Genomic DNA, 26,329 nt, shown 5'->3' on the forward strand with positions numbered 1-26,329 from the left:
GGCTCCTTTTTAAATCATATTGAAAACAGAAATCACCCAAATGGCCCTGATCAAAAGTTTACATACCCTTGAATGTTTGGCCTTGTTACAGACACACAAGGTGACACACACAGGTTTAAATGGCAATTAAAGGTTAATTTCTCACACCTGTGGCTTTTTAAATTGCAATTAGAGTCTGTGTATAAATAGTCAATGAGTTTGTTAGCTCTCATGTGGATGCACTGAGCAGGCTAGACACTGAGCCATGGGGAGCAGAAAGGAACTGTCAAAAGACCTGCGTAACAAGGTAATGGAACTTTATAAAGATGGAAAAGGATATAAAAACATATCCAAAGCCTTGGAAATGCCAGTCAGTACTGTTCAATCACTTATTAAGAAGTGGAAAATTTGGGGATCTCTTGATACCAAGCCAAGGTCAGGTAGACCAAGAAAGACTTCAGCCACAACTGCCAGAAGAATTGTTTGGGATACAAAGAAAAACCCACAGGTAACCTCAGCAGAAATACAGGCTGCTCTGGAAAAAGACGATGTGGTTGTTTCAAGGAGCACAATATGACGATACCTGAACAAAAATGAGCTGCATGGTTGAGTTTCCAGAAAGAAGCCTTTACTGCACCAATGCCACAAAAAAGCCCGGTTACAATATGCCCAACAACACCTTGACACGCCACACAGATTCTGGCACACTGTAATTTGGAGTGACGAGACCAAAATAGAGCTTTATGGTCACAACCATAAGCGCTATGTTTGGAGAGGGGTCAACAAGGCCTATAGTGAAAAGAATACCATCCCCACTGTGAAGCATGTTGGAGGCTCACTGATGTTTTGGGGGTGTGTGAGCTCTAAAGGCACGGGGAATCTTGTGAAACTTGATGGCAAGATGAATGCAGCATGTTATCAGAAAATACTGGCAGACAATTTGCATTCTTCTGCACGAAAGCTGCGCATGGGACGCTCTTGGACTTTCCAGCACGACAATGACCCTAAGCACAAGGCCAAGTTGACCCTCCAGTGGTTAAACCAGAAAAAGGTGAAGGTTCTGGAGTGGCTATCATAGTCTCCTGACCTTAATATCATCGAGCCACTCTGGAAAGATCTCAAGCGTGCAGTTCATGCAAGACGACCAAAGACTTTGCATGACCTGGAGGCATTTTGCAAAGACGAATGGGCAGCTATACCACCTGCAAGAATTTGTGGCCTCATAGACAACTATTACAAAAGACTACACGCTGTCATTGATGCTAAAGGGGGCAATACACTGTATTAAGAACTAAGGGTATGCAGACTTTTGAACAGGGGTCATTTCATTTTTTTCTTTGTTGCCATGTTTTGTTTTATGATTGTGCCATTCTGTTATAACCTACAGCTGAATATGAATCCCATAAGAAATAAAAGAAATGTGTTTTACCTGCTCACTCATGTTTTCTTTAAAAATGGTACATATATTACCAATTCTCCAAGGGTATGCAAACTTTTGAGCACAAATGTATATATATATGTTTTTTAAACCTGAAAGTTTCAAGTTTATTTCTTTTTGTTTCATGTGATGTGTTTTATGTTTTTCTTATCTGTCTTCTCCCCCAGTTGAATCAAGATGACCAAGATTCAAATTTAAAACATTTGTAAAACAGGATCTTGTGCAGTCCGAATGTAATTTTCAGTACCTGAATTGATACTAAGACATCAAAAATCGTTAAATTTTTTCAAGACTGGAGGTAGGTATTTGTCAGCTGATTATGTCAATTTTTATAAATTTTTTGAGGTACATATCTGAATAGTACATAGAGAAAACGAAAACTATAAACTCAGAGCAATAGTGGAGAAAAAAAATACGTAAGAAAAGAAAAATCCATTCGCAACTATGTCATTTAGTGTTGTACAAGCACTTGATCCTTAGAAACCATTGAGTAAATCAGTACAAAATATATATATTCAAGTTAAAAATGTAAAACAGACATCCCAGTTGTAGAGACAAGAGTGTCTTGTTACAAATGTCAGATGCTAATGTGAAAAAAAAAAAAAAAAAAATTAACAAGAACAGTACTTTTTTTCCCTTAGCTGCATGATTAGTTCTACATATGACTACAAACAGACCTCAGATTTCAGTTATTTCCTGCACGACACTCACAAAAAACATTTTGCAGAGCATTGCTGCGCCCTCATGCCAAGTTACGACAACATTTTAACAAGGTTCATTTTCAATGTTGGCACTCACTGCCATCCCCTGCTTTGTAATGAGAACTGTATAGCAGCGTGCATTTCTCAAACTGATTTGCTGGTTGAAGAAATCAGAGGTAGCTTTGAAATGGAGAGGAGATATTGCATTGGTGACAGTGCTGGCATACGACTGAACATCTTTCGTGTCTTCTGACATAACGCCGTCACTGCTGTTCAGGTATTTTTGTAAGTAATGAGGTATCGTGTGGTTTTGTTCCTGTGGTTTTTGAGGTTTAGGTCTTGAAGCAATCTGAGTTGATACATTTCCCTCTAGTTGAGCTTGGATATTATGTTCTTAAAGCTATGCCATACAAAAAAATGAAAACAATTATGTACATATGTGTGCGAGATATGTACAGTAGAAGGCTGCGTCATTGTTCTGTAGTAATGCTGGAAATTACTGACCATATGCCATTTATGTTTGCGCCAACAATAAAAGAATGCGTAATCAAATTTTAGGTTCAAATTTGCCTCCAAGGAATTAAACGTCTTTGATAAACTCTTACCTTCTTACAAAAATTACACTCACAATCAGTTAACTAACAGGGTAGTGGGTCTGACCGCAATTTAATACCCAAATAAGGCAGATCTTTTAAAGATCACTGTCATTTTGATGAAATTACTAATGCATCGCAAGCAACAATTTCTGACAGATTAACATTCTTAGTCATATTCCAGGTTTAAAACAAGTTAAGCTCAATCGACAGCATTTACAGCATAATGTTGATTACCACCAAACATTATTTTGACTTCTCCCTCTTTAAAAGAAGCTAGGTTTAGAGGCAGAAATGTGAAGATTATAATTTTATAAAAGCATTTACATAAATTCTTCTGTTAAAACCTGCATTATTTGAGCTGTAAAGTTGTTTAAATAATCGCTTTTAGTCATTTAAGGGTTGAGTGTTACGTCGTCATGGCAACAAAGTTGTAAAATTGGCTATAACTTTACACAGAAAAGGTTAGTAAGTGATTTTATCACACTAAAATTATGTTAACAGATATTGTTTTCATCATGTATACACTTTTGAAAGAGTGAGTATTTTAACATTTCCAGACTGGCCCCATTTACTTAGATTGTAAGTGCTTCACTGTAACCCAGATTTTCTTTTTTTAAAGAAAAGGAGGGACAAGTCAAAATATATATAGATATTTTTTTTGTGGTAATCAACATTATACCACAAATGCTGTCCATGAAGCTTCATTTGTATTGAACATGGAATATTACTTTAAAATATCTTAAGAACATTTTTAAAGGTTATGCAGCAGCATTTCACACCAGTTTGAATATTTCATTGAATTTGAGCTTATTATGAAATCACTAGGACATTTTTGAGGTAAACCGCAAACCTTAGCCAGTCAGCTCTTTTATAAACTAAAATGTTCTAAAACAAAAGGGAAAATAAATCTTTGGTGGCACGGTGCTGTGGAGAGGGTGTTCAAGTGTGTTTGTTTGTGTATGACAGAATGGGTGTGTCCATTTAAAGCTCCACCAAAATACAGGAGGCATCTCATGTTGTGACTACTTCAATGACAAAAACGGACCAATTAATTTTCTTCTTTACCAATGAAGCCTGGAAAATTAGTCAACGAGAGTGTATTGCAAGGAAACCGCTGCAGCACATATTGTGTATTTAACCCCTGCACATACTCTGTGCGCTTACAGCAGTTTTGAACACTTAAGTGGGAACAGCAAGGTGGCTCCAATCATCATCTGCAAGATGTTTGTTTGCATTTACGTCGTTTTTAGGTTTAAGCTCTGAGATGTTGTGTGTGTTTATCACAAACAAATAAAACCAAAACAAACGAATGAGGGAAAAAAAAAATTATAAAAAAAAAAAACCGATCAAACAAAAGTGGGAAGTCAATAATAAGTGGTCAAGGCAGTCTTTTCCCTTGGAGAGAGCTGACAGCTGGATGAGGTAGAGGTAAAATCCTGTGGTTGCTTAGTCCTCCTCTGGCTCTGCCTCCTCCTCTTCTTTTTCCTAAAAAGCACAGTGGGCAGACAAAACACACAGAAATCAGGATCTATTCACCACAAAAAGACAGAAACATGGCTGTGTGTATTCAGAATGTGCATTTTTGTCATTTTGACTGTTCGAGTTCACAGCAGAGAAATCAGCTGAGCACTTGTACATAAGATCACATTCATCCGGCTGACATCTTTTAACCAGACTGACCTCATGGAAATTATGTGACTGTGGCGACCTTTTTGCAAAATGATATTATGTAGCTATTAACACATATTGCGCCAGTTCCGATTATAAATGTCCACTGAGTGGCGCTTAAAGTTAAAGGTGCACTCAGTAAATTTTTGAAGTATGTTGAAGTATAGCTTACACTGACACATAATGGCCCGGATGCTGCATCATTCAAACACAGTAGTTTTCAGTTACCAGTGCCATTGCAGAAATTTACATTGCACAGTAAACCAGGATTAGTTTAATCCATTAATGAAAGTGTCCAATAACAGGGCAGTTACTGAGATTAAGCAAGTAGTATTCAGCTAGTCATGTGATTCTAAAATGGCAGCCCCCATGAGGTGCCCCTGCTCCATGTAAAATTAAAAAGCTTTTATAAGGTTACTGATATGACTGGTTGTGGTTATGATTTTTATTTATTTATTTATTTATTTTTTAAATAACTATTCATTTCTTTAGAAGTAAATCTTTTTAAATGAGGAAAAAATTACTGAGTGCACCGTTAAATTTTCTTTCAAACAAGGTTAAGGTTAATGCACTATGGAACCTACCTCCCAATCTTAAACGTTAAACCTAACTGATAGTTTCATAAGGGCAAATGTGACATGAAAACGCTATTACTGAAGCAACTACACAATTTTGTGGTGCTTCTATGACACTTTCATGTCAATTGACTCTCGTGTTCTTTGGGAGTGGTGTGGAAGTGCAACGCTCTATCGAGTGAGCTACAGTACAATTTGATCACATTCGAACAAGCTTAAAAATGAATGAGTTACACTATAGTAAACGTTTTTGATGTCATAAGATAGCATTGTGTGAGGAACAGGGTGAAAAGTGTTTATGAACTGATAATCTGCCCTTTTACTCGTGATTTGTGTGAAAGGGGATAAAAGTCGTTGTTGTTGTAGTAGTGTTCATTTCACCAGGAAAGTGATGTGATACGTACAACAGGCCATGTACAAATTTTGCAAAAATGTAGGTATAGGAACATGTTTCTGTAAAACCATGTTTCAGCATCTCACACACTGGCCGTTGCATTTTTAGATAGCGTGTCAAGTAAACAATAGTCAATGTTTTATGCTTTCTCTGTGGTTACAATGTTCTTTTTTATGCGCTCAGACAGTGAACGTCCCACAGCTGCTGCCGAGATGACCAGTATTGAGATGGAGGAAAGTGGTGAATGGGGGGACTAAGCAGAGATGCTTAACTTTGGGAAGTTTTCAGAATGAAATGGATTTAATTTTCCACATGGCTTCATTTTATTTGGGGAAGCTAACTGACATAATTTATAACCCTCTTCCTTTCCCAAGTCGCTGTGTTGCTCCCATTCAGGGGAAAGGGCCGTTGCAAAAGCCTGTCTGCATTATATGAGCCAAACTCCATTCATTAGTGCGGCAGACACTTCAGCTGTGAAGGACCAGCTAAGCGCTACCATGTGTGACATGGGCGAGTGAAAGAACGGAGAAGGAGGGGTTGAAGGAAGGTGAAAAAACTCTTTAATCATACTGGGATATATACCCCATCACTCATGCCACACAGACCAGAAAATACCAGCTCCATTCCAAACTCTTTAGTGCTTAAATTCTTTAGTTTTTTCATTTTCAGCACTAGAATTTTGGAAAACAAGGACATTTTGTTTTTTTTTCTTAAGGATTCTACAATCATTTTTAATAATTTGCTCACAATTTGCTATTATTTAATTTAATATATAATTAAGCAATAGAACAAAAGAGGCTGTGCTGTACAATAATATTACCACTAGTAAAGGGTATTATTATATTTCATGAATTAGTTAAATAACTAATTCTATTTATTAACATTATAAGAGTTCTTCCATCAAGTAATGCAAATAATTAGTCTAAATATAGGTGATATTATATATACAGTATGTAGACTTTGTGCATTCATTAATTACAGTTTAATTCATGTGAGCTCACAGGTTTATGTATTATGATATTATTATTTGTACGAGATGGTGAAATCGTAAGATATTATATGACTTGGCTCGTACGAAAAGGTATGACTTTTATTCCCCTACGGACCAGGCAAATAACAAACAAAATTTGGAATCGATACAATACAGGCATAACATTAATGCAAGCCCAACACTTTTTTCATTGACATTTCTTTAAATAAATCTGGTTACACATTCTGTTCTTATTTATGCAATAGAAATTACTGTTTTCTATGGTAGTTAAAGTGACACATTTTTGTGGGAGTCAACTCGTACGAGTAATTATGACCAGTTATGAGACTGAATTCTCCCATTCCCTTCTGTATTTTGAAATGAAAGAAGTTGGTATTGGTAACTAGAGGTGGCACTAAAATCAATTACAATGTAGTGCTGTGTGGAGTAAAACCAAGTGGACACACTTTCCTTTATGCAATTAAAAAAGGCTGACATTCTATTGATCACTTAATGCAATGGATTCCATGCTTTGGAAACAATTCAACAGCAAAATACACAACAAAATTGCTCTCTATTTTATGACAAAGGGAAGACCTACCTATATAAACATTTGTTTTAATGAAAATGAAAGTCATTACAAGCGACTGTAATCAGTGTTAGAATGTCTTATAATTACACAACTACATACACACTACATAATTATTACAAAAGAGGATAATGATCAAGTTTTGCCTTGTGGGTCAGAGGAACTATCTTTGTCCACTTAGCTACCTGGGCAGTGAATGTGTGTGTGTGTGTACAGTGTTTTTATGTTCTGTAGCTTCCAGTGTGGCTCAAAGCCATCAGAGCCTTTGCATTCCCACATAGCAACAAATCAGGCTGCAGTTATGCATTCACACTGTAAACTGGTCCGCACCAGCGAACAAGTGGGGGCAAGCAGATTCCTGTTAAATGTGTGGAAGTTGGTGTGGGGGAGGTGGGAATTGTAGCTTAGCCATTTGGGTCTTTTCTTACTATTACAGTCTTTTCATACAAATAAAGACACCTACACCCAAGGAAAACCTCATGATTATATGTCCATACACTTTAAAAACGTTTTGTCAGGCCCCTAAAAATGTGGGTCATCTGATAACATCTAAATTAAAAGAATAGTTCACCCCAAAATTAAAAATGTCCTTTATTTAGCTTTGTTTTTCCAAACCTTTCTCTTCCATGGAACACAAAAGAAGATGTTAGACAGAATGTTAGTGACCGACGGTCTCAGACACCATTTACTCTCACTGTACGGAGTGTGTCAACATTCTACAAAAATTCTCCACGTGTTCCAAGGTAGACATTTTTCAGTGAATCCCTGTTACTCGTTTTGTTCAAGACAAAAATATGACTCAATATGACCAAATGAACCTGATTACGTTAGGACACCAACGAATGTAACTAAGGGTCAGACCAGGTAGAAACGTTTTTTAAGGTAACAGCTGCATGTTTTCACTTTTTATAGTATAGTCATGTATTCCAGCATATTGTGAAATGGAATATAGTTTAACACCAGTTCACATTAATTATTTTAAAATGAAAGAATTAAACTTCACACCAATTCGGAAATACCATACTTGTTTTATTCAGACTGGAGTTTTAATTTAGAGAATGACAAAAATTTGGTGGTGTAAAAAGTAGTTTTGGTGTGAAAATTTGTTTTATGAATATTTTGTATTTTTGCATCGTCAAACTTTCACATGGTTTACTCTAACCAACATATAGAAAGCAGACTTTGGTCTTTTTCTCATGAGCACACTGAAGCAGCACCGTGCACAGAGACTTTGGAACCAACTCCATTGTTAGAAGGAAGGAATTTTGACAAGAGAAAAAAAGGGGCAACCCTTCAAAACTAATCCTGTCTGCTTAGATTGCATATCCATCTGTGAGGGGATGAAACTGAAGAAGGCTGGGATTCCACACATAGTGCTGCAGGATTTACATTAGCCTTAATGATTGAGCACACAGGTCTCTCATCAAGTCAGAATCATGCCATCCTTTCACTTACTTTGGAATCCTAAAGACTTTAATACCAAAACAGTAAATGTCCTCCCTCTCATACGTTCACACAATCATCAGTCTATTTTTCTCTCAAACACAAGGCTTCTCATGTCCTCTCTTGACTGATTGTACATGTATTATGGCTCAAACAAGTGTGTGTTGAGTCTGAGCCATTGCATAGCAGTTAGGGTCGACAGGGGTTCAAAAGTGGTGAAACATGGATAAAGTGGCAAAAGTTTGTCATACAAATGAAATGCGTAGATCTCAAAAACAGATTGAATTTTTTTTTTCGTATGCTCTGAGTTTGGATAAAAGTATCTGCCAAAAGCATAATTGTAAAATGCTTGAGCTGCCACATTAAATCATGGAATGCTCGAAAGCAGAGCGGCAGGACACACATCTTGATTGGCAGTTAACTATTCTGCAGTACATATGAGTCATTAAGAATGTGACAGCCCAGAGCCAACTGCACTGGGCAGATATCTACTGATTAAAAATAGTATAAGGCAAATACTGAGAATACTGTGTCATATCTGTGAGCATGTCCACCTGTTTCATTAACCATGTATGGTACAAGATTTCATTTTACATACCTGAGCGGGCTTTTCCTGAACCACTTGCTGTGGCTGAAAGACAAAAAGGGAAACAATCATGACTTTCTAAATGCAACAAACTAATAGTTGCCATACTGGCAGAACATTCCATTCACAGAAATATATTTGCACTGCAAAATATACACAGTACATTGTAAATGGGAGCGTTAAAATGAATAAATCAGAAACAAAAAGGAATCGGGCGGCACACCTTAAATTGCCAAAGCAAGCATTTTTTTTACAAGAGAAAGCAGCTTATTACAATCAATGGGTAAACACACCAGATCGTAATCAATGTCAACAGAATAGAATTGACCAATGATTAAAATGAATAAATGCTTAGTAATTTTTTTACCATATTAATTTAAAGCACTGAAGATAGTTTTTAGGGACTAAACTTTTAGTGCATCTTATTAAAGCATTAAAACTCCTTTTCTGACCAACATATACATCTTATCACATTGTAGATTCTGCAGATTTTGATTTGGGATCATAGAAAGGCTTTGTTTGTTGATATTGTAATTTGACTAAAAGTACATTTTATTCAGCCACTGATTGATAGAGACATACTTGTACTCAAGGTTCTTATTATGATGGCTTAAAAAAGTGAACATACTGTTTTTTTTTTTTTTAAACTTGGTTAGGGTTTTTTATAAGAGTCCTTAAACAAAGACCAAAATTTCCAATGGTAACTCATCCTAGAGCTGTTAAGCTACATTCAAACTTGGTATATACCTTCAAACTATTCTGACATGGGTCGCTATAACTTTTTTAAATGATTGGACTTATAATTTTCCTGTAATGGATAATCAAAAATCTAGGGTATAGATTTTTGATTATCCATTACAGGAAAATTATAAGAGACAGTTTAGCAGAGACAGACCACAGGTATTAAAATGAATAAGAGAAATTGGAACACCCAGTATGTATAAGAGGAAATCTCACAAAGCCTCACATGTAAAAGAGCCAATCAACTTTTAGGTACAGATATCGCCAGTCAACTCGAAAATACGCATACGCATTAGCTGTACCAGCCTGATCTGAGCTAAAGAAGCTTAATTTAAGATTCCATTGTTGTTAGATTTTACTGATTTGAAATTTATTCTGTGATTGTTATCTTGACCAACCGTTTTGGAGATTTTGGTCTTTCCCCATTTAAGTAGAGAGGGGCTGTACTTGAAGAAGAGCTAACAAAATGTATCAAAACATCAAAAGCCACAACATGTATGTTAGATCCAACACCAACTAAGCTCTTAAGAAATATTTCCTGTAATCTCAGAACCTTTTCTTAATATTATTAACTCCTCGCTATCCTTAGGACATGTCCCAAGAAACTTTAAAATGGCAGTTATCAAACTGCTTATTAAGAAGCCACAGCTTGATCCAGGAAAACTGGCTAATTATAGACCGATTTCAAATCTCCCATTTATGTCGAAAATACTAAAAGGTAGTGTCCTCCCAACTGTGTTCATTTCTACAGAGAAATAGTATATATGAACAATTTCAGTCAGGATTTAGGCCCCATCACAGTACAGAGACTGCACTTATCAGAGTTACAAATGACTTGCTCTTATCATCTGATCACGGCAGCATTTATCTTCTAGTGCTTTTAGATCTTAGTGCTGACTTTTACGCCATAGATCACGACATTCTCTTGAATAGGCTTGAGAATTATGTTGGCATTTGTTGACTTGTATTAGCATGGTTTAAGTTCTATTTAGCAGACCGCTACCACTTTGTAAGTGTAAACGTGGAATTGTCAAATCAAACAAAAGTATGGAGTGCCACAGGGATCAGTTTTAGGGCCTCTGCTTTTCTCCTTATATATGCTTCCCCCGGGAGATATTATCAGGAATCGTGGAATAAGTTTCCACTGTTATGCTGATGATAACTTTATATTTCTACGAAACCTGACAAAATGTCACAATTCTCCAAATAACAGTGTATCAATGAAATCAAAGATTGGATGGCCAAAAATGACCTTCTACTCAATTCCAACAAAACAGAGGTACTAATTATTGGACCAAAAACCTCTAAAATAAGCTACTAAAATATAATTTGACTATCGATGGATGTACTGTTACATCGTCTTCTACAGTGAAGAACTTGGGTGTTATATTTGATACCAATCTGTAATTTGAAAATCCAATTTCCAATGTTTGTAGAACAACATTCTTTCACCTCAGAAATATTGCTAAGTTATGACACATGCTCTCTGTTGCTGATGCCGAAAAACGAATTCATGCGTTCATGACCTCAAGACTAGATTATTGTAATGCATTACTGGGAGGATGTCCAGCGAGTTCAATAAATAAACTTCAATAGGTTCAAAATGCAGCAGCCAGAGTGCTGACTAGAATCAAGAAATATGATCATATTAGCCCCATTTTATCATCGTTACATTGGCTACCTGTTCAATTTCATATTAATTTTAAAATGTTGTTAACTACGTACAAAGCTTTGAATGGTCTAGCTCCGCAGTACTTAAGTGACCTTCTACCACGCTATATTCCATCACGTTCATTATGATTGCAAAATTCTGGCCTGTTAAAAGTTCCTAGAATATCAAAATCCACAAAAGGAGGTAGATCATTTTCCTATTTGGCTCCTAAATTATGGAATAGTCTCCCTAACACTGTTCGGGACGCAGACACACTCACTCAGTTTAAGTCTAGACTAAATACTCATCTATTTAGCCAGGCATACACCTAATTTATCCATAAATTCACAAATAGGCTGCTTTAGTTTAAGAAACATTTATCATCCTCTATAACTCTGCAAAAAATTGCATGGCATCTATGCTAATATTGTTCTATTTGTTTCCCTGTCACCGAAATGACCTGCTGGTTGAACTGTGATGCACCTAACTGATCTCTGCCTGCATCACCTTGGTCTAATGATGGACTACATTCTTAACATGGAATACACAGACTTTCAATTATTTGCCAACAAAAACCTTCATCAACCAATTAACAAATGACAATGCATCTATGTGAACTTCTGCAGTTAATCCAGGCTGAACTTCAAAGACATTAGTCATTAATCTTACAGTTCATACAAAATCTTTTTTTAAACACTGGCCCTTAACACTGACTTAGTTTACTCATTTTAAACCATGACCTGCACTGCACACAAATAAATAATATTGGCATTATATTCATGCTGGTTAGCCATAGGGGAACTGGCCCCCACAGTGAGCCTGGTTTCTCCCAAGGTTTTTTTTTTTTCTCCATTAACCAACATCTTATGGAGTTTTGTGTTCCTTGCCACAGTCACCTTCGGCTTGCTCACTGGGGTTCTAAATACAATTATTATATATACTGTATATATACATATATATATATATATATATATATATATATATATATATATATATATATATATATATATATATATATATATATATATTAGTATATTATTTAATAATTAATTTTTATACACAATTTACAATCTTATTTAATCAAACTACACAATGATCACTCTAAGACTTTATAGATATTACAGTTTTCATTTTCTGTTAATGCATGATTTTCTGTAAAACGATGTGTGTTGTGAAAAGCGCTATACAAATAAAAATGATGACTATCTATCTATCTATCTGTCTGTCCTGTAAACTGTCATTTTAAAGCCAAAATCGAAGTTTGTCTTGACAAATTTGACCTGTAGTTCATTTTAAAGATCACTCACAACACGACCAGATGTGCACATATAGAAGTGAACACAGCAGTGCAAGAGGAGAGTGTACAAAGCCCAAATTGTGCCCTACTTGCATTACATCACAAACACTAAGCACTGCCACCCCACAGGAAGTGGTTCTAAGACCGGAGCTTGACAGCTGAGGAGTCCTCCGCTGTTCTGAGAGCCAGGCAAAAAAAAAAAAAAAAAAAACCCTGAGAGTCCCCAGTGTTTGGAACCAAAGCCAGTACACACACACACACACACACACACACACACACCACTTGGGATTGTTGGGAGCAGCTGGTGTGTTTTGTGCCAGCTCCGCTTGGAATGCTATTAGGCTGTAACACAGTAAATGTCAACACCAGATGGAAGCAGGCGAAGAATGTAACTGGCGATAAAGGCAAATTGGGAAAATGATGCACACATTCCAAAACGGAATGGATGGAACACAAATATACCCTGGATAACCACAGACAGCAATACACATGAGGAGGAGTGTAATTCCAACACCTTCCTGGTTGCACCTATTTGCAAACACATGAAATACAAGATAGTGCCATGTGCACTTCATGATTAACAGATCATCCTTAATACCAAAATTGTAGTCTGTTACATCCCATTCTAATGATAATAGCAAAAGTACAAAATACATACAAATTGAACTATGGAAAAAGGTGATGCTGTAGACGCTTAGCATGTTACCCTCAGATTCAGCAACAATTACATATCCCATTCACTACTATTAAAGGAAGATGAACCAATCAAATATGTTAGGTTGTAACTAACATGTCTGCAGTCCTTCGATTATTTTTTAAGGTTAGGATTTTGGATATGATATGACTGCTTTTTTGAGTTTGGGTGAAGGACTATATGGATAAAAATGTTATTTTGTATTACAGTAGGAAGCAACTTTCCCATTGCATGTTTGAATATTGTCATCTCTGCAATTCTAATGGAACAACAGTCCTGTTATTAGCAAGCACTGAATTAAATTACATTTTCGGTTTCTGCTAACAAAAGTGGTTCTTTATACTCTCTCGCACCAACAGAGCAAGTTTCCAGCATCAAATAATTTCTCTGTCGTCACTGAAAGCGAAATGTTGCTCTGAAGTGACAAAACCACTATTGTGCCTAACGATTCTCGAATGGAAACCATGCCATCCTGTACCAATCCAGGTTCATTGATATGGTTACGGTTTCCTTTTCCACTGTGGTGCTGCGAAATCAGGATAAAAATGGACTGACTAAGCAAGAGAACAATCTTAAGTCACCACATCATTAAAGTCGTTCCACCATCACGGTTCTCTGCCCTGAGTACGGTCATCTATCTGCACTGAGAAATCCACATAATCGATAATGAAAAAGTGATATGTGTGGAGCAGAATTTTGGACTAATGACATAGCCATGGACGGGACTACCCAGTAAAATAAATAACAAATAAGTGACCACCAAAATGTCTTTCTTCACATTATTTGTTGCAGCCATTGCTGGTTTGGACAAAAAAAGCCATTAACATTCTTGCTTGATGCTTTATCACATCATATTTAGGTTTTACCTACGCAATACATTTCTCTCAACATTATCTGTTTGGTCCCTATTGCTATTGGTTTTAAGCATGAAGTTTCCGTGACTGACAAGCCATCATCCCTCTCTTCCCTTTTGTGTTGACCTAAACTGAGGATTATTTGGAAGGCTAACTGCCTATGAATCCCTGTAGGTGATCTAACACCTTCACTTTGGCCCCTCTGAATGGCATGATATGCTAATTTGGAAACAAACCACTAGCCCTTACTATTGTAGACTGAGAAAGGAAACTTAATTTCTTGTTTAACATTCATCCATTTGGAGAAGACAAGAAATTTAACTTGGGAAAACCATTCTCTTTCCTTATCATTGCTGGAGGAAAAATACTGTCTGTAGAAAGCACCATTTTCTTAATGGCACTGAACTTGGCCCCCTAATGCACACAGGCTTATCAGAAATGCCATCCCTTCTTGCTCTTCTGCCCCTCAACACCAAAGGTGAACTCACAGCATTGTCTTTCACAAGATTGAGCTCACTCTTTGAAGTCGTTAGTAGCTGACACACCAAATCACTTCAGCAAGCTCTGCTGAAATGAGGGCTAGAGGAGAGCTGAATGACCCTGGTGCCCCTGTGTCCCCCTTGTGCTCTGCGTATGGGCTGCACTGGTAGAAGCAGAAGTGTGTTCCCAAAAACACAAGGGGAAGAATAGTAGAAACCTTAGATGCAGTGTGTATATATATACATACGCACGCACGCACGCGCGCGCACACACACACACACACATATATATGCCCAAAGTAAATTTTAAATATAAAATAAATTATAAATAATCAAGGCATGTTTTTTTTTTTACTGAACACATGGATGAATACATCAATTTCAATTAATTTAATTTATATGCACCAATAAAACAATACATAGTAAACATCAATACTTATCTACATCTGTTGTTCAATGTTTTACTAAAACTACTTCAATACTTTCAATACAGGAAAAATGCCACGCAGGGTCTGTGAATATGTTTGAGTAATGATGCAAATAATTTTTTGAATAACAGTTTTTAATCAGATTCACTGAAATGGACAGAAAGAACCAATTCACGTAAATCAATCAAAAAACATATCAACTCTTAAGGGCTTTTTGTTTAAGTTTTAATCAGAGACACTATTTAAACATCTGTACTGACACTCTCAAAAGTCGCAAGACAGGGAGAGATTGAGGAATTAGTCTAATGAAACCATCTTTAGGAAACTTAATTATACAATAAACACATTAACGTCACTCTGATATTCACAATATTGCTTACTTTTTCTATAACCAGCAAAATCATAAAAAAATTGAATATTCTGTTCATATTTGATTTATCGGCTAGCGCTAGTGTGAACTGCTCTCCATAACTTCTGGATTTACTGTGAGCTAAGCTGAACTCCCAATCTGAGCACAGTTGTGTTGGCAAGTGACACTGCAGTTGATATAATGGGTATGACTACTTTAGATGTATCAGATGACACATGGAAAAATATCTCAGACACTATTCCTGTCCCAGTGGCAAATTTGGGGTAATCATTTGGTGATACATTTAGCCATCAGGGACCGGATATCCAGATGTTCTAATTACAGATAGTGTCTGAACTGCAAAATTCCTTTTTAAGGAAATACACTCATTAAACACACAAAAAAGCCATAAAGTTACATCTTCATTATTGTTCATTTTTAATTTGGCACCTCTTCTGTAAACAATTAACTAATCCATAGCTATAAATAAAAGTTGTTACAAGAAAAAATAATATTATCTCCTCTCTTCTATTCTGCAATTACACTTATGCTGTGGCAGTGTACATTTAAATTTGGTAGAGTGCCACTCCTAATATTGTCGGCTCCTTAATGATAAATTGCTTGAGTTTTTCCTAATTTCCTAAGTCACTTTGGATAAAAGCATTTGCTAAATGATTAAATGTAAATGTTTCTCCATCTAACAGCTCTGTACTCTTAATTTATTGGTGATGGGATCTGGATTTAATGGAGGAAGTCACGCTTGGTGACCAAAGGGGAACTAACTGGCGTGAGACAAAAGCCAATTACTGTGTGAGGAAATTGTGCTATGATTGAGTATGTGAGTTAATTTATTTAAATGTTGATGTGATCGGTGGCCTTTGCACCTTATTTAAAAGGACACACATGAACTGGCACACACAGTCAAAATGTTGTTTTACAACCATACCTAATGCCTAATCGAGAGCCACCCATTTAATTTAAGAAGATAGAGGTTCATAATGAGGGAGATCCTAAAGAACAGTTATATCTCTAAACAAATAAATGGTTTATTCACACAACTTCATCTATAATTTCACACTATCAACACTGTAGTATGGCTTTCCAAACTAGTTTGAAACCAACAGGTCACAACTAATTTTTACATATATATGTTTTAAATTAGATTTCATGCACAAATATGTAGGTGGTAAAAATCAGGAATGCCAAGCTATTTGCACAGTTAGGTTTTAACAACCTTGCCTTTCAGTAGGTGAACTTCCAATGTAAAGGCTTGTGTTTATATGTGAACAGAAACAGCACTCTGAGAGGTTCTTAAGGCCATTAAAGTTTTATGCCAACATGTGAACAGAGCAACTGCTCAAATATTATTGCAAGCCATGAGTCACATTCATCATGTGGCACAAAAAAGTGAGCCTACTTTGAGGCTGGGCTGATTGACAATGACCAGAATTGTTCTACAGCAATTAAAACCATTAACATGGATATACAGGTCAGTTTGAGCACCATATTTGTAATATCCCTGATAAATTGGCTGGTTAGAGTAATGCACATACAGTGGGGTTTAAAAGTCTGTGGTCCACATTGAAAATACTGGATTTAAAAACTAATTTAAACCTGGAAATGAAAAAAGATTTATTTGAAAAATAAATAAATAAATGAATGAATGAATAAATATATACAATTAATTTGATGACAAAATGAAATATTTAAGATTCTGCTCTATTTCTAGGTCACTGATCAAATAGGTTTGTGATATTGACCATATTAACTCCTTTGAACAAAAGGTCAGGTTTCTTCTCTTCATGCCAGCATGAGTGCATAACAAATATGAAAAATGCATGTTAATTTTACAACTCACCTTCTTACTCAAATTGTTATGCTGATAATATAATTTATAATTCAAAAAAGTAACAGAGGCATTTTCACAAGTGGACTCAGATGTTTGAACCATAAACTAAAAAAAAATAAAGGATAAGGCTCTTTCAAGAAACATTTTATAAGCACTAAACCTTTACTATTCTCACTGTGGCGACAGACTAAGGTATTGCATAAGAGTAATATACCAGTTAGGGTAAATTTCCAAACTCTTAACACTACACTGCCAACTAGTCACAGAGTTCATTGCTTGCCGCAACCCGCAACATTGGAAACAAGTACTACTGTGAATTAGTTTTCAGCCAACAGTGTTACGCATGCCTTGAAACAACTGCTGGGAGGAAAACGGAGACACCCACCATGTTCAGGAACATCAATGAACAGTATCTCCAAAATAAAAAACAATGGCAAAGAGGGAAAGAAAAGAATGTAACATCTCTAATTCTTTCCAAGCCTTCTGGACTTTCCCTAAAATAGGTAGTAGGGTCTAGATTTTTTCTCATAAATAGTCTACACAGTAAACCTCGTTTGTTTTCCACAGAAAAGTTGCGTTTTAAAATTCATCTTTAGCCCTCAGACACCAAAGCATTGATACTGATTTTCTTTTTTCTGTTTTTCCTCCTTGAATGTGTTTAGGAAGCCACTGATTGTAAAAACTTTGATTTTGTTCTGGGGTGAATTTTGTGTGATTTTAGCAAGCTATGACATTCAATATGCAATTTATTTCCTGCCAAAACTGTTGTTGTGGTACAGTTCGGAGTGTCAGCTAGTGTTATATGTAGTAACATGTAATAACATGTACTAACACAGATATTATTTAATTACTTTAACCATATGATACCCATTGTAGCAGGACTGGAAGTTGCACCATCACCATCGTTGCATTTTAATCGTGTTAGGTAAAAAAATTCTCTGGACGCCTGTGTTCTGTTCCATCCTGTTGTGCTCTGTCTAGCTGTTTTAATTGCAAGAATGCATCATATGTAAACACTCCCCAAAAAAAGCATTCGATTGGAGTCAGGTGAACCCAACACCAGCCTTATAATGCAAGCCTTTGTTAAGGTTGATTAGTTGACTAGTCATTTAGGCAACCGACTAGTCATTTAAAAAAAATATATTTAGTTTTGCACATCTAATAGTGTTACATATTACTTTCTAAGGACAACTTAACACACTTCCCTTGACATTTCTTCTTATTAAAGAGTTCAAATAACAAGATAAGCAACATCTTCCTCTTCTACATCCAATTAAATCCAGTGTCGACTGGCAGTCTCTTTTTAAGATGTGTTTACCCTGACTACACAATCAGTCAGCATGTTTCTTTAAAAATGATGAGACAGGCTTGACCTTATTCCAGGAGAAAGTTGTGTAGGTGTTGCATTACGGGCCAGAAAACCCACATGATTCCTTAGCTTAAGAGCCTAGTCTTATGTCCCTGGGTCCAACAGCTAGAAAAAACATGGCAAAGCCCTCTCTTCTTGCTATCATTCCAACTGCTCAACATTGATAGTAACAGCAAGTCAGCCAGAGCAACATTCCAAATCAATTCCACCAAAAAGCAGAGGGACAATATCCAAATTTCAAACACTGCCACGGGTCTGTCAAACATCCATCTGAAAAGCTAGATTGTGGCCATTAAATACACATGCAATCGCTCAATGTTCTTGGATTTCATAGAATGTTTGAGCCCATATTCTTGGCAAAAGGTGATGCATACTGTTGTAGAATCATGTTTTCTGGCTACCATGGTGTGTCTCGCAGCTTTGAATGGAGGGAGGTTCTTTAAAATCTCTTGATTTTTGGTAGACACAGTTTTGGAGTCCTTTTTTGTAATTCTATATCAGATCTTTCAGTCTTAAAAAATGAGAAAAGGTCTTTGGACCAGTTACACAAAGAGATTATGTAATGGTTGTAAGTCAGCCTCTGGCACAGGTACCTGGGGTAAAAAGCTGGGAGCGTGCAGCTGCAAGTCTCAGCAGCTCCAGAACACAACGTGCTGGGGCAGAGCAATGCCAAGCTGCTACACAACTAGTGAAAGACTCAAGCCCTCAGAACCTGGCATGTACTACCAAAACCAATCCCTGCTGCTAGAGTCATTTACAAAAACTGTGGAACCCCCTTCTTCCTCTTAAAAGAAACTGCACAAAAGTCCACTGAAGTCATTCTAGAGGTAGACCGATATATCGCTTTTACTGATTAACTGGTGCCGATAGTTACTTTTTGGAACTATCGGTTATCGGCATAGATCTATGCTGATAGTTTTTTTAAATTCTTCCATGTTCCTCTGTGGTCGGTGCTGGAGGATTCTACAGTTTGAACAACTTGGTTCTCCAGTATGACAGCGGCCTCTAGAAGTGAAACAAAAACAGTTACTGACACCTCGTGGGGATTTGCTGTATCTTAATCATTTATCATTGACAAAAATGTCTGCTTCTATATCTGCACCTGTCATAGTAAGGAAAGACTAAGATTTTTAAAAACTATCGGCTGATTAATCGGTTATCGGCCTTTCCCACCACCTTAGTTATCGTTTCTGAATAATCCACTATCGGTCAACCTCTAATTCTTACAGCTGTTGATGCATAGACCAACAAGAAATCTGTGCCTGTAGAATTGTTTCGCAAAACTCTAAATTCTATAAATCCGCCCAATCTTTTGGCTAATTTGATAATGCTTTCAGCTACCAATACACTAAGAATTCTCAGCACTGTTTAACAAATTTTGGCAACATTTAAATCCATTCTTGCCTCAATATCAGCATATTTGAAAAGATCTGCATAATACATCTGGGTCTACTGATGCCTCAATGCTGAAAAGGAATACTGCATTTGAACATCCAAATTTGCATCATTATTGAGGCCATGTCCACATTAATACGTGTAAGTTTAAAACCTCCATTTTCATTTTCCTAATGTCATCATTTTCCAAAGTATGTGGTTAAGGAGAGCATTTTCAAAATGCTCCGTTTTCAGTGGAAGAAGATGGCATTCTAGCGTGGAGGAGAGGCATAAATGAAGTAATAAAATGTGCTTTCAAGTGAAAATGTATTAGTGTGGACATGGCTTTCTGACATAGCACAGACTATGAGACCTTCTTGCCCACAAGCCAAATTCGTTTTACCTGGCTTGCTGGCGAAATACGTGAAAGTCTAGAGCGACAGAACAAAGCTAACATATGTTTTGCGTTTGTGAAAAAACTTTACTTGAACATAGTCTTCTTAGGGCTGCTGACAAGAATTCCACAAAGACAGGAAACATAAAAAAACACTTTGCTTGATTTGATGAGGTAAACTTATCCAAGGACTCCCTTACTAGAGGCAGACCACACAGAGGAGCCACCCAGTAACTGCACCCCTCTCCACCCCCACCGCTCCCATGAATAAAGGCCACATGTTCTGAAAAACTAGAGGTGGAAGTGGGGAAAACAAGCCAGACATCTCTAGGGTACAGGGCTACAGCACTGGCTTTGTGATCTCCATTGGAATGCCTCCACCAGTTTGGCCAATTCTAAAAAGACTCCAGGTCCAAAAGTCCTTCCAAACCCAACTCTCTCCATCCCCTCACACACATCTCTTTTCAGGCTTCAAATCAGCCACCCTCCCCAACCAAACAGTGCTATGAATGCCACCTATCAGAGCCTGCGATTAGGGGTAATTTGCCGAAGGGCCCTTTGTAGAAGAGAAAAATGTCTGCCAGAGCAAGGAATGTGGAAAATTCCTGGCAGGACAAGCAACCTTTTGTTAGGAGTTTTTTTTTTTGGAAGGGGGGTGTTCTGGAGTAAAAGAAAGCGCAGACAAATTGGATCTGGTCTGTTTAGGAGCCTCTGCTGTTTGAAGTGAAATCAGTTCCCAGAGTTTCTCAAAGGAGAGAGGAAGAGTAGGAAGAGGGGTGGGGGCCGGCACAGTAATTCAGGTTTTACTTCAGTTCCACATAACTTTCTTCTAGTTCTTCTAATCTTGACTGGGGTCTTTATTATTTGGAATTGCATCAATACTTCAGTAAGTCCAATGGGATGCTTTACAGTTTCACTTTTTCCAAACCTTCCAACTTGATTAATGCAACAAAATAAAAAAAATTGTTTAAAGTTTTTCCATAAATTTGTTAAAACTTAATGTATGGGTTTGTAGATATTTGACATGTTTGTGGTTGCATCCAAACATCAGATGGTACAGGTGAGTGTGGACACTGGAACTGTGCTGAAGAGTTTAAGATCAATGTATATGTTTTAGGTTATAGTAACCTGTGACACCTAGAACAAATGACTTCCTGGCCTTCATAGGCCCACAGATACTGCAACGGAATAAAGATAAATATGTAAAAAAGCAAAAATAGATGAAGAATAAACTTGATACTCAAGTCTAAATATTTACATACAGCAATATGCATTTGCAAACCACAACCACAGCGTTAATTAACAACAAAAGTGAGTGCAGAGGTGCTGAGCCTTGTAACGTTTCATAATAAGTCATGCTTTCTAACAGTTTTGAGTCTGGGTATGTTTTGCTTCTGATCTGGGGCATATAAAATAGTCACTGTAACATACAAGTTTTTGTGAACATGTCCTGCAAGTGACAGGAGAAAGATACTGATGAAAAAAATGCATGCTTGCAGCCCTCTCTGTGCATCACTTCGCCTGCATTGCCATGCATGATAAAGGTCTTGTGTCATAGACATATCGCCATTAATAATGTATGTCACATTCCTTTTCCTGTTCTTCCAAAGACAAAAGCTTATGGTCTTCCACGCACTTTTTCTCTATTACTTTTCTTATTTATTCATACATCAGCACTGCTACGTATGCTGCCGTTATGGTTTATTAGTTAAGTGTTTATTATGTCGCCTGCCAACACAGCAGCAGTTTAAACTAATTGGCCTAAGTAATTATTTTGTAGAACAGCTTTCAAATTTTTTTTTATTGCCATTGCAGTTAGTCATATTAACATAATATGTGTAACAGAGACAATGATGTAAAGTGTTACCATTTAAGTAGACTTAAAAATATACTTTCAATAAAAGAATCTCACAAATAAGAGAAAACCTAGATTGCTCCAATATTGGCTAAACTATGTTTTTGTTGCTATTTTTTCACAGATCTTTCACTTGCTTTCAGAGGTACTGTCTCTCTTACATTATTCATATAGTGTCATCTCCAGAGCACCTACCGAGGCAGCTGCTATGGTCACTGGTTAAGAGCAAAATTATTAAAGCGCTTGCAGAAGTTGGAACAGGAAAATGAGAAGAGAGGAGGGAAGGGGTCACATGGGTCATTGGTCAAAATCTCTTGAGGTGATCCCAGCAAACTCCTGCTGTGTGAGCAGAGCCCCGGATCAACACACACCCCTACTGGCAGGAATTCAGGTTCTCGGGTCTTGGTTAAGAAGAAGAGATAGAAAAGAGAGGAGAGGAGGGAAGGACACGGGGGAGGGCTTGGAGAATGTAGGGAATGAGGCAGAGGTGTCCACTCGCTCTCTCTCATACTGTATCCAACTTGCACAGCCGTTCAAGTGAGGGACAGGAACGGTTCCAACCCACAATGTAAACCAAGCTTGCGCAAGTGCTTACTTTCTAGACCCCAACTCTTGCCCATGGTTTCAATAATTGCTAATAAACTTTCTGCAGCTCATAACAAAATCTACTCACTATCCGCTTACATCTAATTAGGAGACTTCTGCCAGACAAAACCAAAACTACAAGTAATTTCTGGACATGCAATACAACCAAGATGTTTGGTGCAACTCACAAGTCCATTGATTATTTCTAATGGCAAACTGTAAAACTGAAAGAAATACTTAATTTTCAACAACTATTTAACCTTTTCATTTTTTATTTTGTGATTGGTTACAATGACGTACTGCGCGGGTTCCATGAAACACAAATGGAGATGTTAGTGTGACAGACTTATTGTGCCTCCATTCACTTTCACTGTATGAAAAAAAAACATGCCATGAAAGTTAGGGCCCTACAAATCCATTTGATTTTTTTCCCAATTCTGTTTTATTTTTACCCAAATTCCATGTTTTATATTTTAATTTCTCTTAATTCTGTATCTGACAATTTTATTTAATTTCATCAAATGATGTCTAATCAAATTAATTCATTAAAACCTTAATAAAATGAAAATTGAACAAATAATTTTCAATTTCACACTGTATTATTTCTGTCAAAATTAAGCGCATTTATACAGATCCTCACAGCAAAATCAAAAACACGAGTTATTTTTGTCAAATAAAGTACTACACCACAGAGTGTCACAGATGTGAGATATTGCTCAAATATGTTATTATAATATATAGTATATTTTTACTATTACATAGTGCAGTACTATTCAGTAGTAATATGTTTGTCGTGTACATACAGTGTGTGTGTGTATATATATATATATATATATATATATATATATATATATATATATATATATATATATATATATATATATTTACACACACACAGGCAGCCAAAAGTTTAGAATAATGTACAGATTTTGCTGTTTCGGAAGGAAATTGGTAATTTAATTCACCAAAGTGACATGCAACTGATCATAAAGTATAGTCAGGACATTATTGATGTAAAAAACAGCACCATCACTATTTGAAAAAAGTAATTTTTGATCAAACCTAGACAGGCCCCATTTCCAGCAGCCATCACTCCAACACCTTATCCTTGAATAATCATGCTAAATTGCTAATTTGGTACTAGAAAATCACTTTTCATTATATCAAACACAGTTCAAAGCTATATGGTTCGTTAAATGAAGCTTAATAAATGAATGTCACTTTGGTGAATTAAAGTACCAATTTCATTCCGAAACAGCAAAATCTGTACATTATTCCAAACTTTTGGCCACCAGTGTATGTGTATATATATATATATATATACATACATATATATATATATATATATATACATATATATATATATATATATATATATATATATATATATATATATATATATGTGTGTGTGTTTTTGTCTGTAGTTTCTCACCTCCGGATAAGCAGTTTGCTACATGGAACAGTTTGATTATTTAACCACAAAAGACTTAATTATACTAAATATACAGTCTGTATGTGCTGAGTGCTTCATAGTGAATGAGTGCTCTGCTCATGATCAGGTGTTTTCAGTATATGAGCGGCCGGCTTCACACATTCATTTTATAGCTCACAGCACAAGCAGACTTTATAAATACTGTATTAAATTGCAGCCTTTAGTGGTTTAATAATCACACTAGGACATACTGCAACTTTAATTTGTTGTATTGTGTATTCAAGCATTCATTTTATCCCACGCAATAAATACAAATTTTATGACCATATTGCGCGATTCCGTTCTTGTTTTCTGCATCGCAGAATTATAGGGCCCTGTAAAGTGAATGGAGACGAACACTCTGTCTAACATTTCCTTTTGTGTTAAAGAAAGAAAGAAGAAAAAAAAAGTCATATGGATTTGAAACAAAATGATTAAATTATTAAGTAAATGACGATTAATTTTGTGTGAACTAACCCTTTAAAATGTAGATGCCTGTATGGCTCAGATTCTTTACACATTTGGGTTCGTTTACATTTAAGTAAAGCTGACACCATTGTACTATTTCAGTCCCATTTAGTGTGCAGGAACCACGATAAAAGATGTTGACGGAAGGAGCATAGGCCAAACCACTAATTCATGTGAGAAGGACAAGACCTCAGCTGACTGCAGATTCTCCTGCCTAGAACGCCCAGGCAGCCGAGTTCAAGATTTTGCCTGTGAGGCTTGCAAAGGCTATAAAAAGGTTTTGATGTTTGACACCAAGTTCCCATCTCAATACCCTCCTCTTGGCTCACACATGCACACATTAAAAAAGGGAATAAGGAAAAAAAATAAGGACAGAAAAAAGTATTTTCACACTTTGGCAGTGGTTGAGGGTTTTCCAAGCCTCCCCACCAGATCGACACTGTTGGATGACTCCCAATCACAGCCTACAATCTCCAAATGCCGCCTGCCTCCCCTCTTCCCTGCCAGACTCTTTCCCTCGGCTCTGATTCCGCTCCTCACCACCTGACAACACTGTCTGTCTCTCAGCCAAGAGTAGCAGATCCTTGTGTGAGACGAGGGAACTTCCTCCCTTCATCTGCTCATCCGTGCCTCTTCACTCATTCATTTCCTAATTTCCTTGTCTTTTCCTAGACTTCAGGCGGGGGAGTCGAAGGCGCAAGTGTTAGGATACAATGTTCAAAGTCATTTTTTCCTCTCCAATTTGGCAGTAGCCGTTTTAAAGGGGTAGTTCACCCAAAAATGAAGATTCTGTCATCATTTACTTACCTTCATGTTATGACATGTGAAGACTCATTTCCTTTCACAAAAGCAGATGTTAGGTAGAACGACAGCCTCAGTAACCATTCTCTTTCATTGTATGGAAAAAAGAACCAGCCTAAAAATACTAAGCTTCCTTAAGGCTGATAAATGAAATAGTCATTCAAGCAAACCACCGACTAGTTGATTTTGAAAACGTAGTTTTGCACATCCAACTCTGGGCAATGAAAGGGCAGTGCACTGTTTTTATCCAAAAAAAACCATTGCTGGGTAAACTAAACAAGGGAGTTGAAGTTAGAACCACCTGGGAAGGAAAGAGCGAATATGAATCAAAACCTTGTCATTAACCTCATATCAATGGAATTCTTGGCGTGAGATAAGGTGGACATCATCTTTTTAGTGTATGTAACATCCCATATGGGTTCGCTTCTGAGGGAATACACCATGGGAAGTATATCTACTGTCTTTGCCTGTGTTCCTATTTATTACCGTGGTAACAAACAGGCAGGGCTGTTGGCTGAGGAGCCAAGCGCTAAGTAAGCGAACACTTGACCATTGTGGTGGGAGTTGGAGATCTAGAGAGAGCAGAAGAGGCAAGAACTTTCCCTCCACTCACTTGCAGAGGAATCAAACACGTAACCTCGATGGACACAAGCCAGTTGGCACTCTAAAAGGGATCTGCAGTGCACAAGTGAATAATGTTTGCTGTTCGAGGACATAGATAGCTCGTTCCA

At 36.9% G+C, this 26,329-nt stretch overlaps 1 protein-coding gene across 1 annotated transcript in view; it reads right to left on the minus strand.

Moving 5' to 3' along the window:
- Window positions 1-243: 243 nt before the first annotated feature.
- LOC127436958 (high mobility group protein HMGI-C-like) overlaps window positions 244-26,329 on the minus strand; it is a 45,121-nt gene continuing 19,035 nt past the window's right edge. The window contains exons 4-5 of the mRNA XM_051691505.1: window positions 8,952-8,984; window positions 244-4,199 (exon numbers count right to left, since the gene is read on the minus strand). Of these exons, the coding sequence (XP_051547465.1) occupies window positions 4,161-4,199; window positions 8,952-8,984 (72 nt within the window). The 3' untranslated portion in view covers window positions 244-4,160. The remainder of the gene's footprint in view (window positions 4,200-8,951; window positions 8,985-26,329) is intronic.

Source organism: Myxocyprinus asiaticus, chromosome 47 (assembly GCF_019703515.2).
Source record: "Myxocyprinus asiaticus isolate MX2 ecotype Aquarium Trade chromosome 47, UBuf_Myxa_2, whole genome shotgun sequence".
In the NCBI taxonomy this organism is placed as follows: Eukaryota; Metazoa; Chordata; class Actinopteri; order Cypriniformes; family Catostomidae; genus Myxocyprinus; species Myxocyprinus asiaticus.